This window comes from Corvus brachyrhynchos, unplaced genomic scaffold (genome assembly GCF_000691975.1).
Source record: "Corvus brachyrhynchos isolate BGI_N302 unplaced genomic scaffold, ASM69197v1 scaffold115, whole genome shotgun sequence".
Classification (NCBI taxonomy): Eukaryota; Metazoa; Chordata; class Aves; order Passeriformes; family Corvidae; genus Corvus; species Corvus brachyrhynchos.
This window is the reverse complement of record NW_008239553.1, coordinates 21,320,174-21,333,285: the sequence shown is the minus strand read 5'-3', so window position 1 is coordinate 21,333,285 and position 13,112 is coordinate 21,320,174. Positions and strand designations below refer to the sequence as shown.

The window sequence follows — 13,112 nt, the reverse complement described above, 5'->3', positions numbered from 1 at the left end:
GGGCTGCGGGACCCCGCGGGCGCGGCGCGGGATGCTTCGCTCGTCGCTTTTGTACTGAAACACGGACATTTCCGTCTGAAGGTGGAATTGCTTTGGTAACTGTGGAAGGAGGCGAAAAAGTAGTGTTCTTCGCGTGTGAATTATTCTCTAGAATACACAAACTGCTAAGTTGGTGCGCATGAATAAAAGTGGCTGGTGAGCGCAAATGATGCCTGTAACTCCCGAATCCATTTCCCCTACGTTCTTACAGTAACAATTTATGTTTGGGTACGTTTTCAAGGTAAGAACTACAGCAGTAAGTGCTCACTAGCGTAGATGTGAATGAGCTTCTATAGAGCCAGATTTAAAACACTTTTGTTTTGCCGGTTGGTAAAGGAGGACACACAAGCCCTTACATGCTGCTGCAGTTCCATGTGAGCTGCCATTTAACCTGACCAGTGAATTAGAAATTGTGATTATACAGCATAATTGCCTAATGAAAAAACCAGGGGGAAACAAAAACAAACCTCGAGTTAACCATGCCAAGATATCTGTTAGTTGCATGTGTTTGTAAAAATCTAAGTCATTGTCATCAAGCTGTCCTTGAAAGAAGAAGCTTGCTCTGGAGTCTCTTCTGGGCGCTTCAGTCCTGTAAATGCGTGTGTTGCTTCTGACAGTTTATCAACATGTGAGCAGGGCTGGGTCAAGGGCAACTGCATTCCGTGTTTAGCACAGAATGCTGAATGGATTATTCTGGGTTCTGCCCACAGTCTGGTGGTATTTATGTATCTTGTCCTCCAAAGCTGAATTCTTTCCTTTCAAAGGAAAACGGCTATTTCTCCCTTTTTTTGCCTTGGTGTTTAAAGGAACAGGTGTTCCCATGTTGCACCATCTGCTTCTGCATGAGTTTTTTTCTGCAACATAGTAATTATCTAGACTTGAAATGGAGCATAGTTTTGTAGCTAGCTATCTAAGAGACTTCAGTAGTCAGATGCACCCTCTTGCCTCACTCAGAATGTACCACTCTTCCTAACTAGCTGTACTGAGCCAGTTGTAGCTTGCTCTGTGTTGATTTTTTGCTACTTCCTCAGTTAGAACTTAAGAGGAAAAAACATTCTAAAGAAGCTAAGTACCTCTGAATTTAGATTTCCTGGCTAAAGTATATTGAATATTTCTAGTTTTGCTTTAGTCTGCAAAACACTCTGAATGATTTTGATCTGATCTGTTCTAGATTTTGTATTTATGTTGCTTGCAATTTATTAACAAGGTTTTTTCCTTCAGTTTTCGTAATAATTGGGTGCCTTCTGTAAGTTGCAAGCCATAAGCAATGTCAAGCGGACATTCTTATCTAATCTAAGGTTTCTGTTTACTGGCTGTAGGACAGACTAAATTTGCTGGGGATGTTTTCATATGATGCCCTACCCCCCCACCATGTGTATATCTCAGCTGCTGAAGCACGGCTCCCACACATCCTTTCTCCAGGTTTGGGAGAACACAGTGTGTGAGTGACTGCGTAATTAGGCAAAGGTGTAACAGTATTCTTCAGCTTGTCTGTTTTGGATACATCTACAAGATTTTGTCATTATGCAGATATTCTTAGGTTCATGAGGTACAAAACCAGGGTTTTTTTTAGGGCAGAAGAATAAGGTATTTCCATACATATTCCTACTGTAATGCAAGAGAAGTATTTGAAGTCTGTCTTCTGCTGTGATCAGCTCCTTACCTTAATCCTTTCTCTACTGCCTAAAGTGGCTTCCAAAACATAAGATCTATGGCCTTTCTTCTCCAGCTGTTTCTTTGACTAATCTTCAGGACCAGATAAAAAAAATTAAGGAGCCCCCATAAGACAGACTGCTCCCTGAGGTGGCTTTTCATACAGGCACCGTCCCACAGCTTGAGCAGTGAAGTGCTGTGTATCATTTTGTCCTCAGTGACAACTCCCCCATAAAAATAATTGCCATATTTCCGTGTGTTCAGGGGAGCCAAATTAGCTATTGCCAACAGACTATCTGAGGGGATGGGCAGGAAATCTTAGGTCATGTCTGTTCAGCATCTTCATGAAGGAAAAATGATTTATTTTGTTTATTGCTCTTAGCCTCTGCACACTGGAGACTAAAAGATACCCAGAAGAGAATTTTCTGCGGTTTCACATACAGGAGAAGGAGAGAATTTTCTCTTGTTCTTTAATGTATAATCTTTCCAGTAGGCCTGCAAGGCGTATTGGACCAGAGTTCATTTTTTTTGCTGTACATTTTAGTCTTTGGTTCAGCAACAATAAACAGGTATGGCCTTGGATTCATGGTTAAGACTTGAGTGGAGGAAAGGGAGTTTTAGTTCATTTCCCCGCTATTTTAGCAAGGCATCCAAAGCAGCAGTTCACCAGTAAGCCAAAATAATGGAATAGTCATGAATAGAGGTGAGTGCTCGTGAATTATAGACTGATGGCTGTCCATTAGCCAAAGAGAAATCAAAAAAATTTAATTATGGGAAAACGCTGAGAGTTGCATCCTGCAAGGCAATGGTGCAAGTCAGGCATATCTAAAAATATTTAAATTAGTATAATGCCATTTTTAGTGAGGATCAGAAGAGACTGAACAATATCAAAGAACCCAATACAAAGCTAAGTGGATGGATAGCACAAAGAGCTGTGACTTTTATTTTTAACAAATTAAAAGTAGTGTACATTAGGTGGAATTTTTGAAATGTCTGTTAGAAGATAGCTTAGAATGAAGTGAGTTGTATTCTTTTAAGAAAAAGTATCCTGTCATTGGTGACAACTCAGTTTAAATTTAGTAAAAAATGCAAATGAGTCTGCATAAGGGTATATAAAAAATTGTGTGTCTTTTGTAAAGCAGTGGTGTTCCATTGTACCGAATATCATTGCAGCTTTAGGAGTCTTGTTGTTATAGTCAGTATATAGAAGATTTAGGTATGGGAATGACTTAGATGAGAGTAAAACTTTAATGTGGAAAGACACTGAAAGCTTTACAATTCCTTTGTGTAGGGACAGAGGGTGAAAAATTATATGAAAAAGACTAGGAAATAACATCTATTAAGGCTTATCAAATTTGAAGTTACAAGTTACAGTAAATGATTTTTGTCTTGGGAAGCTCTTGAATGCTAGGCTAGCAATCAGTTATGGGCATACTGGGGGAAAATGCTTTTCTTGTGGTTTGGGTTTTGGTTTTGTTTCTCGGTTTTATTTTTTTTCTGAAACTCTTTAGTAGATAGCTGCTCTTTTCCACTTCAGTCCCATATCCTGTCTCTGATTCTCTGATCTGCTTCAGTTTGGCTCTATCCAGCCTTTTTTGTCATTCGGGAACCCGAGAAAATTATGTGAAATTCAGGTGACTAATTCAGAATTGATTAAATTATTTGTTAAAGTAAGTACAATGTATGATAAATTTATGCATGTCATAGGTATAAGGTTTTTTTAGTAGAAGTTAAAGCCTTTAGGAGACCCCTGAGTAGTAAGAAATATTATTATTGCTAAGAAATGCTAAGAAAAATTGGAAAGATTGAGGTCTCATATCTTGGGACTTAGCAGTATATGAGAAAAGGTAATCTGCTTTTCATTGTTATGTTGCTGCAGTATATTTCTTGAAACAACTGCAGCTATCTGGTTTAATAGATTTTATTCTTCTGAGATGTATTAGTTTCTTCGCATAGGGAAGCGTTTACCCCACCCTGCTCCATTTGGTTTTTTCCTTCTCAGTTCTGGGAAGTGCCTTAGAGTCTCATACAGTTCCCCAGTGCTCATTTGGTCAGTGTGTGACTCTTTAACAAACTGTTGTGCTGTCTTGCTCCTGTATGCTGGAAATGCTGTAAGTTTTGTTTGCTGTGTGTGACTGCGGTAGTTAGAGCATCCGAACCTTGGGCGGGAATGGTGGACAGGATTCCCTGGGGGTCTGTGTGGCAGCAGCGAGGCCTTGCTGGAAGGAAGGCTGCCAGCTGCAGTTGGTGCAGGTGTGATCACTGAGGCTTCTCTAGCTGATGGAAGGGAGGCACATCATGTACCTTACAGAGTTAGGTATTGCCTGTACAATGATTTTCCAGAAAAGATATCTATATATATATGTACATATTTTTAGCAGTCCCCAGTCAATTAGCAGCTGATTGCAATTTTTAGGATCATTGAAGTGGAAATAATATGGCGTTATTCTTAAAATGTTGCACTGTTTAATCAGACTTCAACATCAAACTAAAATTCTATGATTTTAAAATGGTCTTTTATAAAAGTTTGTTCTAGTAATCTTTCAAGCATGGGATCTTGGTTTATTTGTCCTTTGTTAAAACAGTGCTTTGAGTTTGAGCATTCTATAAATAATTAAGACAACTAGGTATGTGACCTTTCATAAGATCATACTTTAATAATAGTGACTTTTTGTTTTGATATCACATATGTTGGTGCTGCCTGTTGAATTTGAAGTTTCAGTCAGAATTTGGAAATATATGTATTTTTTTTAAAAGCTAAAACCTCTAAATATTTAATGATTTCTGTGAAATCCTACTGTGCAAGTAAGTCAAATGAATATACTTGGTTTAAAATTTACTTATAGGCCTGAATTTTTAAGATACTTGTTTTCTTGTTGGGTGGGTTTTTTTCCCCCTCCTTTTTCACTTTTTTTGTAGAGTAGAAGTTATAGGCCTATGATCTGTTAATCCAGAGTAAAGAAAAAAGGAAATATATTGTTTCTCATGAATTATTATATTTGTATCTGATATCTAAAACTATACTGCTTTTATCTCTGAAACCATGGAAAGAATACTTGTAAAATGCAAGAGAACAGAGTATCTAAAGTGTAGGCTGTTTATTTTATTATTTTGTTTTGTTATTCTTGGTGGTTGGTTAGTGCTGGACATCTCATGTAAATAGTCTTTGATAGGGAAAAGTCAAATTATATGGGATAGAATGAAATGGACCACATTCAAAGTCAAATGATATACCATTCTGATATATCATTTAATATTAAACAATATATTTAAACAGAGATTGTATTCATCTAAAGGGATTTTAATTTAAGAAATCTATTTCACTGGCAGTTAGCCCTAATGCTTCAGCTGGATGGCATTCATTGGTGTTGCACATCATCAACATCAGTCATAAATGAAAAATGTTTTATCATTGTTAAAGTGACAGCAAATGAGAAGATGCAACAAAACTAGCTGCCTGGAGTTTCTGTGGATGTGCAAAGATGTATTATTTTTGGCAAGAGTTGTAGACTTTTTTTTCTCTTTCCTGGTTAGTCTAACTACAGAGGTCATGTCACTGCTCATATAACTCACGGATCTGGATGTGGGTTGCATGCAGTGTAAGAAATTGGTCTTTATGTTCTGTCACTCTTGACTTAACCCTGAACATGTTATGTTTTGGTCAGGAGCAGAGGGGGAAGATTTACTCTGCTTTAGTATTTTGGTTAATGTTACACTCGACTTGCAGAGTTCAGCAGTGGCCAGGGCTGCTGAATTGCAAGGCTAAGGGCTGGAGCCAGATCAAAGCCCCAGGATAGACAAAAGGGAGGCTCTGACCACTTGGTTGCAAAGGAAAGGTCTGTGTGGGTTTAGCTCTGACGGTTTGGAATGAAGATAAGTACATTACTATGGAAGTGTCTGAGGCTGCTCAAATAAAAGCTGAAGTTCTGGAACACGTGAATTGTTGTGGAAGTATTTCTTAAAAGTTTGCTAGTGTAACTCTCAGACTCTGCAAGCACCCTTAGAGAATTAGCTTGGAAAGCTGGCAGCTGCTTCTGCTCGTTCCTGTAGAGCACTGGTATAGTAAGAGTTTGTATGCAGATGATGTTCATTGGTGCTGTTAACCTGCTTATTCATTTGTGATTTTTTTTTCATTTGTATCTAGAAGATTGTGATCAGGAGTTCAGACTTGTCGGATGCAAAATAGAAGTCCATTAGAAGATTTCTTTAAGTCATGTTCCTTTTTCAGTACCAAAACCTTCAAGAATATTTTCTTTGACAGAATTACCTTTTAAAAAAAAAAATGGTTTTGCTAAATAGCTTGTAGTTAGATGTGAAACAGTAAGGGCTAACGTGAAGCCTTTGTTTAATAGATTTGCATTTGTGGTCTGTTATCAGGGCTCTTTCACTTTGACAGTCTGTTAACTATGCCAAAGCTACCAGTTAGTTCCCGAGGTTTTCCACTTAACCTTTCTCAGTTACATGCTTTTCTATTCGAGACAGTCCCTATGTAACCAAATCTCTCTACTGTTCTGCTGTAAAGAAACAGTATTGGTCTAAAAGTCTGTCCATCAATTCAGGTTCAACTCACTACACCCTTAAATTTTTCAGCTTGGAGAATTAAGAATGAATAATTTTGATTATCCATTGAGGACATGGAAACCTTTGCTTTCTAGTGGCACCAGTTTGTTACAGGGATTAATACTGACCTTGTCAGTTCATAGCAGGCCTCTGCTTTACAGAAATAGATCCAGAAGTCTGGCCATCTTCCAGGTCATTGTTTGCTGCAGTTGTCAGTTTGGTTTGTGGTAAGGGCAAGGGAAAGTGACTTAAAAGCCAGTAAGTCTTGGAAGGAGGCAGGATATTTTCATTATACTACCTGCTCTGACAATTTTATGTATAAACATAGTATTAAATTCTAAAACTCTTAAAATAGAGCATGAAATTAACCACAACTTAATCTGTAATCATACAGACTATTTTCTTAATTCCTGCGATGTGGTGTGAACTGATGAAAGTTCTCTTCAGAACAGTTAAAATATATGTCTAAAATCTGTTTTGGTGGGGTTTGCTTTGTTTTAAGGAGAAAGTTGCATTTAAGCACAAAGAAACAGCATACTGTGTGACATTAAAATATTATAAAGCAAATAAGCTAGTACTTTTCTGCACAGGACAGAACTTTAAAGGTAAACAATTTAAATACTGAACTTAAAACAAAATGGACCCTGCCAAAACAGATTTGGGCTTTTTCTTTTAACAAAAAATAGCACCACCGAACACAGAGTTAGTATGGAGATCAGATTGGTACCAGTTTCTAAGTTACAGAAAATTATTAAGGAAAAAACTGCAAAGATCCATGTTTATTGCTGTTGTGAAGAAAACTGCATTTTCTTGACAACCAGCTTTCATAAAATGCTGAAAATCTGGATTTTAGTGTACTGAAACTATGCTTTGTACAGTAGAAACTTTAGTTTTTACATCCCTTTGGAATACACTAGTATCCCATTCTTCCCTCTCACATTCTGAGGAACTTTTCCAACTATTTCATATGATGCCAGCTCTATTTCTGAGTCCTTCTCTCCTCCCAATCCAGATTTAGAAGCAAGAACAGAAGGAATACTTTAGTTTGTGTTAGTTACATGACCTGTGGTGGAAAAATGTAAAGTTCTTTTGTTTAAAAAAGAGGAATGCATGGGAAGTTGTAGAGAAAAGCCTCTTTCTGTTTAATTACACTTTACATTAAAAAAAAGCTGTCTCTCTTCTTAAAAAGCCAGAAAATATTTAGCTAGTCAAAGCAGACAAGCAACTTCCTGCAAATTCCTGGTTCAAGGCTGTCTGAAAAGGTTATGCTGCTTGTAGAAGAAATGATTTTTACCTGTATGCAATATGCATGATACTTTAAGAGAGCATAGAGAAGAGACAGTGACTTGGTGTTGGAGAAAATGGTTTATGATGTGAGAGTTGAGGAGCTGTTCCTTTAGCTGATGACAAGGTTAGAGGTAAACTGAAAATTTTAGAGACATTAGGAAAAAGATCAAATCCTTGATTAAGGAAGAAAGCTGTAACAGCAGCATATAACTGGAAGTTTTAATGGTACAGCAATCAAGGAGAGCAGTAGTCTCTCCATGCATGTATTAGTCTTATGGGTTGTGTTCAGTGTAGAGGTAGCTGTGAAATGGAATGATGTTTACAGGTGGCCATATCAAGCTCTCTTAAGGTCTACATTGTTATCTCCATGCTGTATCTGCTATTTTCCCCCTCCTTCTTCTTGCCATAATTCATGTCAGGGTATTCTTAATGACTTCCAAACTTCTTGACCAATGCAAGGTTCCAAATTTCTGCACTAGCAGCTGATTGAATCACTACAGGTGCCTTTTGATGATGAGCAGATGTTCTCTTTTTCTGTAGGTGGCAAGCCTGTCAGATGAATAACTGTGTTTTCCCTCCCTTAGGAGGAAAGCTGTTTTTCAGCATTAACAGAAATAGTTAGTGAGTTTTTAAAAAAGTATTATTTTCACGTAATAAAAGAATAAAATTCCCATTAAATAAAATGTTACATTTTCTTCCATCTGAAGCAATAGTATTTATTGCAAGAATTCAGTTATTAACTGGTTTCAATTTAAAAAACTTGCTTTTGATTATGCTCTCAAGTGTGTTCTTAGGAAGGAATCAGAGTGAAACGCATTTGCTATAGAAATTGCAAAGTCAAGGAATTTTTTACTCTCCTCCTACTCTTGCAAGCTCTAACTGTATTCTGAGGGTATGCTTTTAATGTTAATTGGGTGTTAGTGGTAGTAATACAGGTCTACCACTGCTCCTTCAAGCATTTTTTGAGATGATTGACACCATATTATTCTTAAATAAGTAGAAAACAAACAAAAAATTTAAAAAAGGACAATTTTCTGAAATTCCTCCTCATCCCGCACCCCAAAGATGGAATGCCTTACCACAGTACCAGTTGTACATATGCACTTATGTGGTAAAATGATAGTCAGTGTTCAGCTGGTTATGTAGACAAGTCTTCAGTTTGTTGCCTGAAGAATTTAGGAATAGCATCTCCAAAAATACTGACTCTTGTGTTAAGATTGAGTGTTTAAAGAATACATTTGGTTTAGGCATTCGGGTTTTTTTCTTTTGGTCTGCTTCAGAGCTGACCCATGTCTGAGGAAAGAATGAGGGCCTATTTCAGGAAATGAAACATTTAACATGCCTGCAAAAATGCAGCATTTCTGTGTTTTGACTGGAAGGGACGCTGTTTAACTGCTTCCTATCCCTTTAGCATTTGGAACTAGTGTTTTCTGCACCTTTGCATTGAGTGAACCATTCCACTGCTTTCTACGTGCAATTCCTGTACAGTCCTATAAACATATGGACTACAAGATATCTTCTGTCACCCTTCTTTCTCCTGAAGGTCTCAATCATTGCTTTCTCTTTTTTTTTTGTTTAATCCATCCATCTCAAACTCTTTATTTTCCTTCCAGTATTTACTTGTCCCTAGCCTAGGACTGACTTAAGGCTCTGCCCACGAGCGGAAATGGTTGTAGTTGTTGTGCTTATGCTCTAGTCATAGCTCCATTTCGTGTGCATTTCCCTGATCAACTGAAAATACTCATTCAGCTTGTTCCAAGTGGAATTGGTTTTTGTTGTCATTTAGCATTTGTGTCTCTAAACTGTAGCAGTTGAGCTGCTGATCTGTAGGTGATGTGGCAGTTTCTGCAAACCCGGGGGTTTGGTAAGCTTGTAGATGGTCAGGCGCACGCTTGCTGCTCTGGACCGCTGTTTATTCCTAGCTGAGCTGCCTTGCTTGAGTTGATCTTGGTTGCTGATATAGCCCTACTGCTCCAAGAGCACCCTGGCTCTACTACGCTCATTATGCAAGATGTTGGCAGAATGCTGTGATACAGCAAAAATTAAATCTGTACTGGAAACTTTTATGGCAAAATTTGTGTTAAAATTGAGTTAATAATCCTCTAGAGCTACATAAGAAAACATAACTGAAAATATGCCATGCTTTTGGCCATCCTTTCAGTTGACTGTTCCTGTCTTTATACTCTGCCATTTTTGTATATCCAGTTGTGTGAGATGATACAGATTGATGTAATTCTAAAACAGGTTAAAAACCCTGTGATCCAACACAGAAGGAGCTGTTTAGAAGATATATCTACAGTGAAAGAGGATGTCTCAGTGTATACAGCTGGTGAAAGGGTATAAAAGTTTTGTTTGCCTCACTTTTCTTCATGTTTTGCTTTTGTTTGGTTTTGTTTGTTTCCCATGAGTATTCTGAAAAAGAGGAGAGTTTTGCCACTTGAAATGCTGTCTTCCTGTTCCTCTGTGCTTCCATGGTATTGTTTTGTCCACCTAGTTTCTCAAGTCTTATGTAGTTGAATAACAGGAGAGGGAATGTCTTTTGTTTCAGTGTGTACTAAGGCTTGATTGTTTAAAATGATCACTTTAAAATTAATCAAGATAAGTCACTGTGTATTTCTTTACTGGGAATTTGCAGAAAACCGTCTAGAGAGTTGTGGGAAGAGAGTCTGGAAACCTTCCTGGGGTACACAAGAAAGCACATTCCTCTATACATACAGTGATACCTGAGGGTATCCCTGAGGTCCCATCTTCTGATCTCCTGAGACCACACAATGAAAGGAGGGTGGGGGACTGAGCCAGACTACAAAGTAAAGTGTGTGTTGGAAGTTGGAGGGAATAAGGAAGCAACAATGGGAATTCAGTGCTGCAGTTTGTGTCCTCCCAGCTTGTTTCTCTACAGAGCAGATGTGTTCCTCACTTAACATCCTTCTTCCACGTTCTTTAAGCTTAGTTGTGTTTAGTAATTACTGTTGGGGATTGTGATGGTCTTTCTGTTGTAGAGTTTGGGCAGTGTCACTAGCTTTAGTTCTATTAAATTGACAATTAAAACCAAATTGATCTGTACAGTGCTAGTCTTGATGGAATTAGGGTTCATGGCAGGCGTTTGTTTGCATTACTGTCATGCAGACAATGGGTGTACAAGAAGATGCTGCTTTCTGCTTTAAAATTCACTAGGCGCTTACAGCATGCCATACTGAATTTCATTAGCCTCAGTGTAAAGAATGAAAACGTCAATAGTTTCTTTAATTATTTAGTTATTTAATTATTTAAAAACCAGTATTTTTTCTTTTAAATATTTCAGTTCTTACCACTGGATAATGGTTGACTCTGAATATTTGAAAGAAATATAAATAGTGTTCTGTTCTGTTTTTCAGAGAATGCAGAATCAATTGATCTGAAACAGTTTTTTGACCTACATTTTTCACATATATATTATGTGTTCTTTGAAAACTTTGTGACTATTGAAGTGAACCTTAAACAAAAAGGTAAGTATTTCAGATAGAACTCTTTTTGTCTTGATGCTTGTGTTTTTGTTATAAAATAAAGCAGGATGCTATAAATAAAGCTCTGTTTGGTCACAAATGATAACATTAGCTATGCAGAAATATGTCTAAGAACTAACTTTGCAAATAAAGGCAGAGCAATGAGATGTGCATTCAGTGGAGGTGAGGAAGAAGTGTTTATTCTCTGATGACTCTGTTTGCCCTTTTGCAAAGTGAGGGTTCTTAAGGTGTTATACTTTGTGTTCTGTGGAATTATTCTTTAACAAGATACTGTGTAACTTAATCTCTCCCAGCTGTAGATGCCATAATAGGAAGTTATACAAATTGTAGCTGCTATAAACTTGTATTTATGGAGTATAATTTTTATTTGCAGAAGCAGTGCAAAGTTATGGTTGTATAAATGCAGGTTTTCATTTTACACATTTAAGGGTCTTTGTTTTGATAAAGAAAGTGCATCTTCTGATTATTTTTAACTATTTAACTATTTTAATTATTTATTTTTGCAACTAGGTCACAAGTCTCAGAGAGAAGAATTAGATTCTATTCTTTTTATTTTTGAGGTAAGATATTTTGAATTTTTTTGCTTTAAGTCCTGTTATTCTACAGTTGTCTGTAAATACACTTTGCATTTAACTGCATTCCTTCTCCCTTTTGCATAGAGCTGCATTTATGTGCTTTGTGTGAAAAATAAAAATTTGACTTGCAGTTTTGCAAGAAGATATCTTAACTGGAAAAAGATGTTTCTGTGTCTCTAGATAGTTGATTAGTCTTTGGTGGTGGTATTTCTGCATAATGTATTATACACATTGAAATTCTTAGAAAGGTGATATCTGTTTAATCATTTTATTTTTGACCTTTTGATTGCATATTATCTCTGATTTCTCTCATAACAGATTGCTACTGCACATTTTTTTTCTAGATCCTTTCTGAAAAATATTCCTTATTTTAAAATATATTCATTACTTGAAAATTGCATCTCACAATATTGTTTCTTAAAGCGTATCTTAATCAAGATTAATTAGATACTAATGAAATAATTTAGCAAAATTAGAACATTTCTATGCAGACACTGTAGTTTAGAAACAGCTTATATTTGTCAAGTTTTCATCTTTCCTTTTTGATGGAGGCTTCTATAATTATAGAACAAGCATTGTGCTTTTTAAAAATCTGCAAAACTAAAAGCTTATTGATGTTTATCACATGGTTGAATATGAATTCAGTTATTATTTATTTGTTAGTGAGGTACATTGCTGAATCTGAAAGAGAGCTAGTTCATTTGTTCACTAGTTCATGCATAAAGGAATATTAGGTGATCTGTGCTTTGGAAGCATTTGCACAGTGTGCTGGAGGGCCACAGCCAGAAATTCATTTGGGAAATCGGGTTATTTACAAGTTGCAAATGAGTCTAGTGTAAATGTTGCAAGTCCTACACGATAGATTTTTAATTACTAACTGTGCTCTGTTTCTTGTCTCTGGAAATGATCATTCTATTTGTAGAGGTCGTCTTCATTGTTTTGCTGTAGCTCACTACCCCTTGGTTGAGAAGGCTGAAGCAAATGTTTGCTTGTGCCACTGAGGCAAGTTGACAGCTGAACATCCTAGCTGAAGCCATTAGAAAGGTGGAATAACTTAATGCAATCTGTTATGAACCAGGGCAACTGAGACAGACACTCATCCCATTCCATCCCATTCCCTCTGCTGTAAGCAGCAGTATCCATCAGAGAGGCAGTGGAGCCAAATGACCTGCAGTAACATCTGAAGTCTCCAATGCAGGACTCAGAGACAGTCTGTCAGAGCCTTTGGGCTTCTTAGCTTTAGGAATGGGATCATCTTGAAAGGACAATAATGCTTCCAAGGAAAACATTGTGGGAATTTTCTAAGTTGATGCTTCAGCTTCTGATCTGTAGCCTTTGTGAAAGGGCTGTTTGGTCTTTCAAGAGTGATATCTACAACATACATCCTTGGGTTCTGGTTTTTTATAGAAAATTTTACAACTCCTCCCTGAAAGGATTCATCAGAGATGGCAATTTCATAGTATTGGTAAGTTGATTTTTGCTTTCTCCCTCTCTC

General features: G+C 37.1%; 1 protein-coding gene across 1 annotated transcript in view; it reads left to right on the top strand.

The window, feature by feature from the left end:
* The window catches only part of RALGAPA1 (Ral GTPase activating protein catalytic alpha subunit 1), a 131,074-nt gene that overhangs the window by 620 nt on the left and 117,342 nt on the right, over nt 1–13,112 (top strand). The window contains exons 2-4 of the mRNA XM_017741641.1: nt 10,914–11,024; nt 11,553–11,602; nt 13,025–13,082. Of these exons, the coding sequence (XP_017597130.1) occupies nt 10,914–11,024; nt 11,553–11,602; nt 13,025–13,082 (219 nt within the window). The remainder of the gene's footprint in view (nt 1–10,913; nt 11,025–11,552; nt 11,603–13,024; nt 13,083–13,112) is intronic.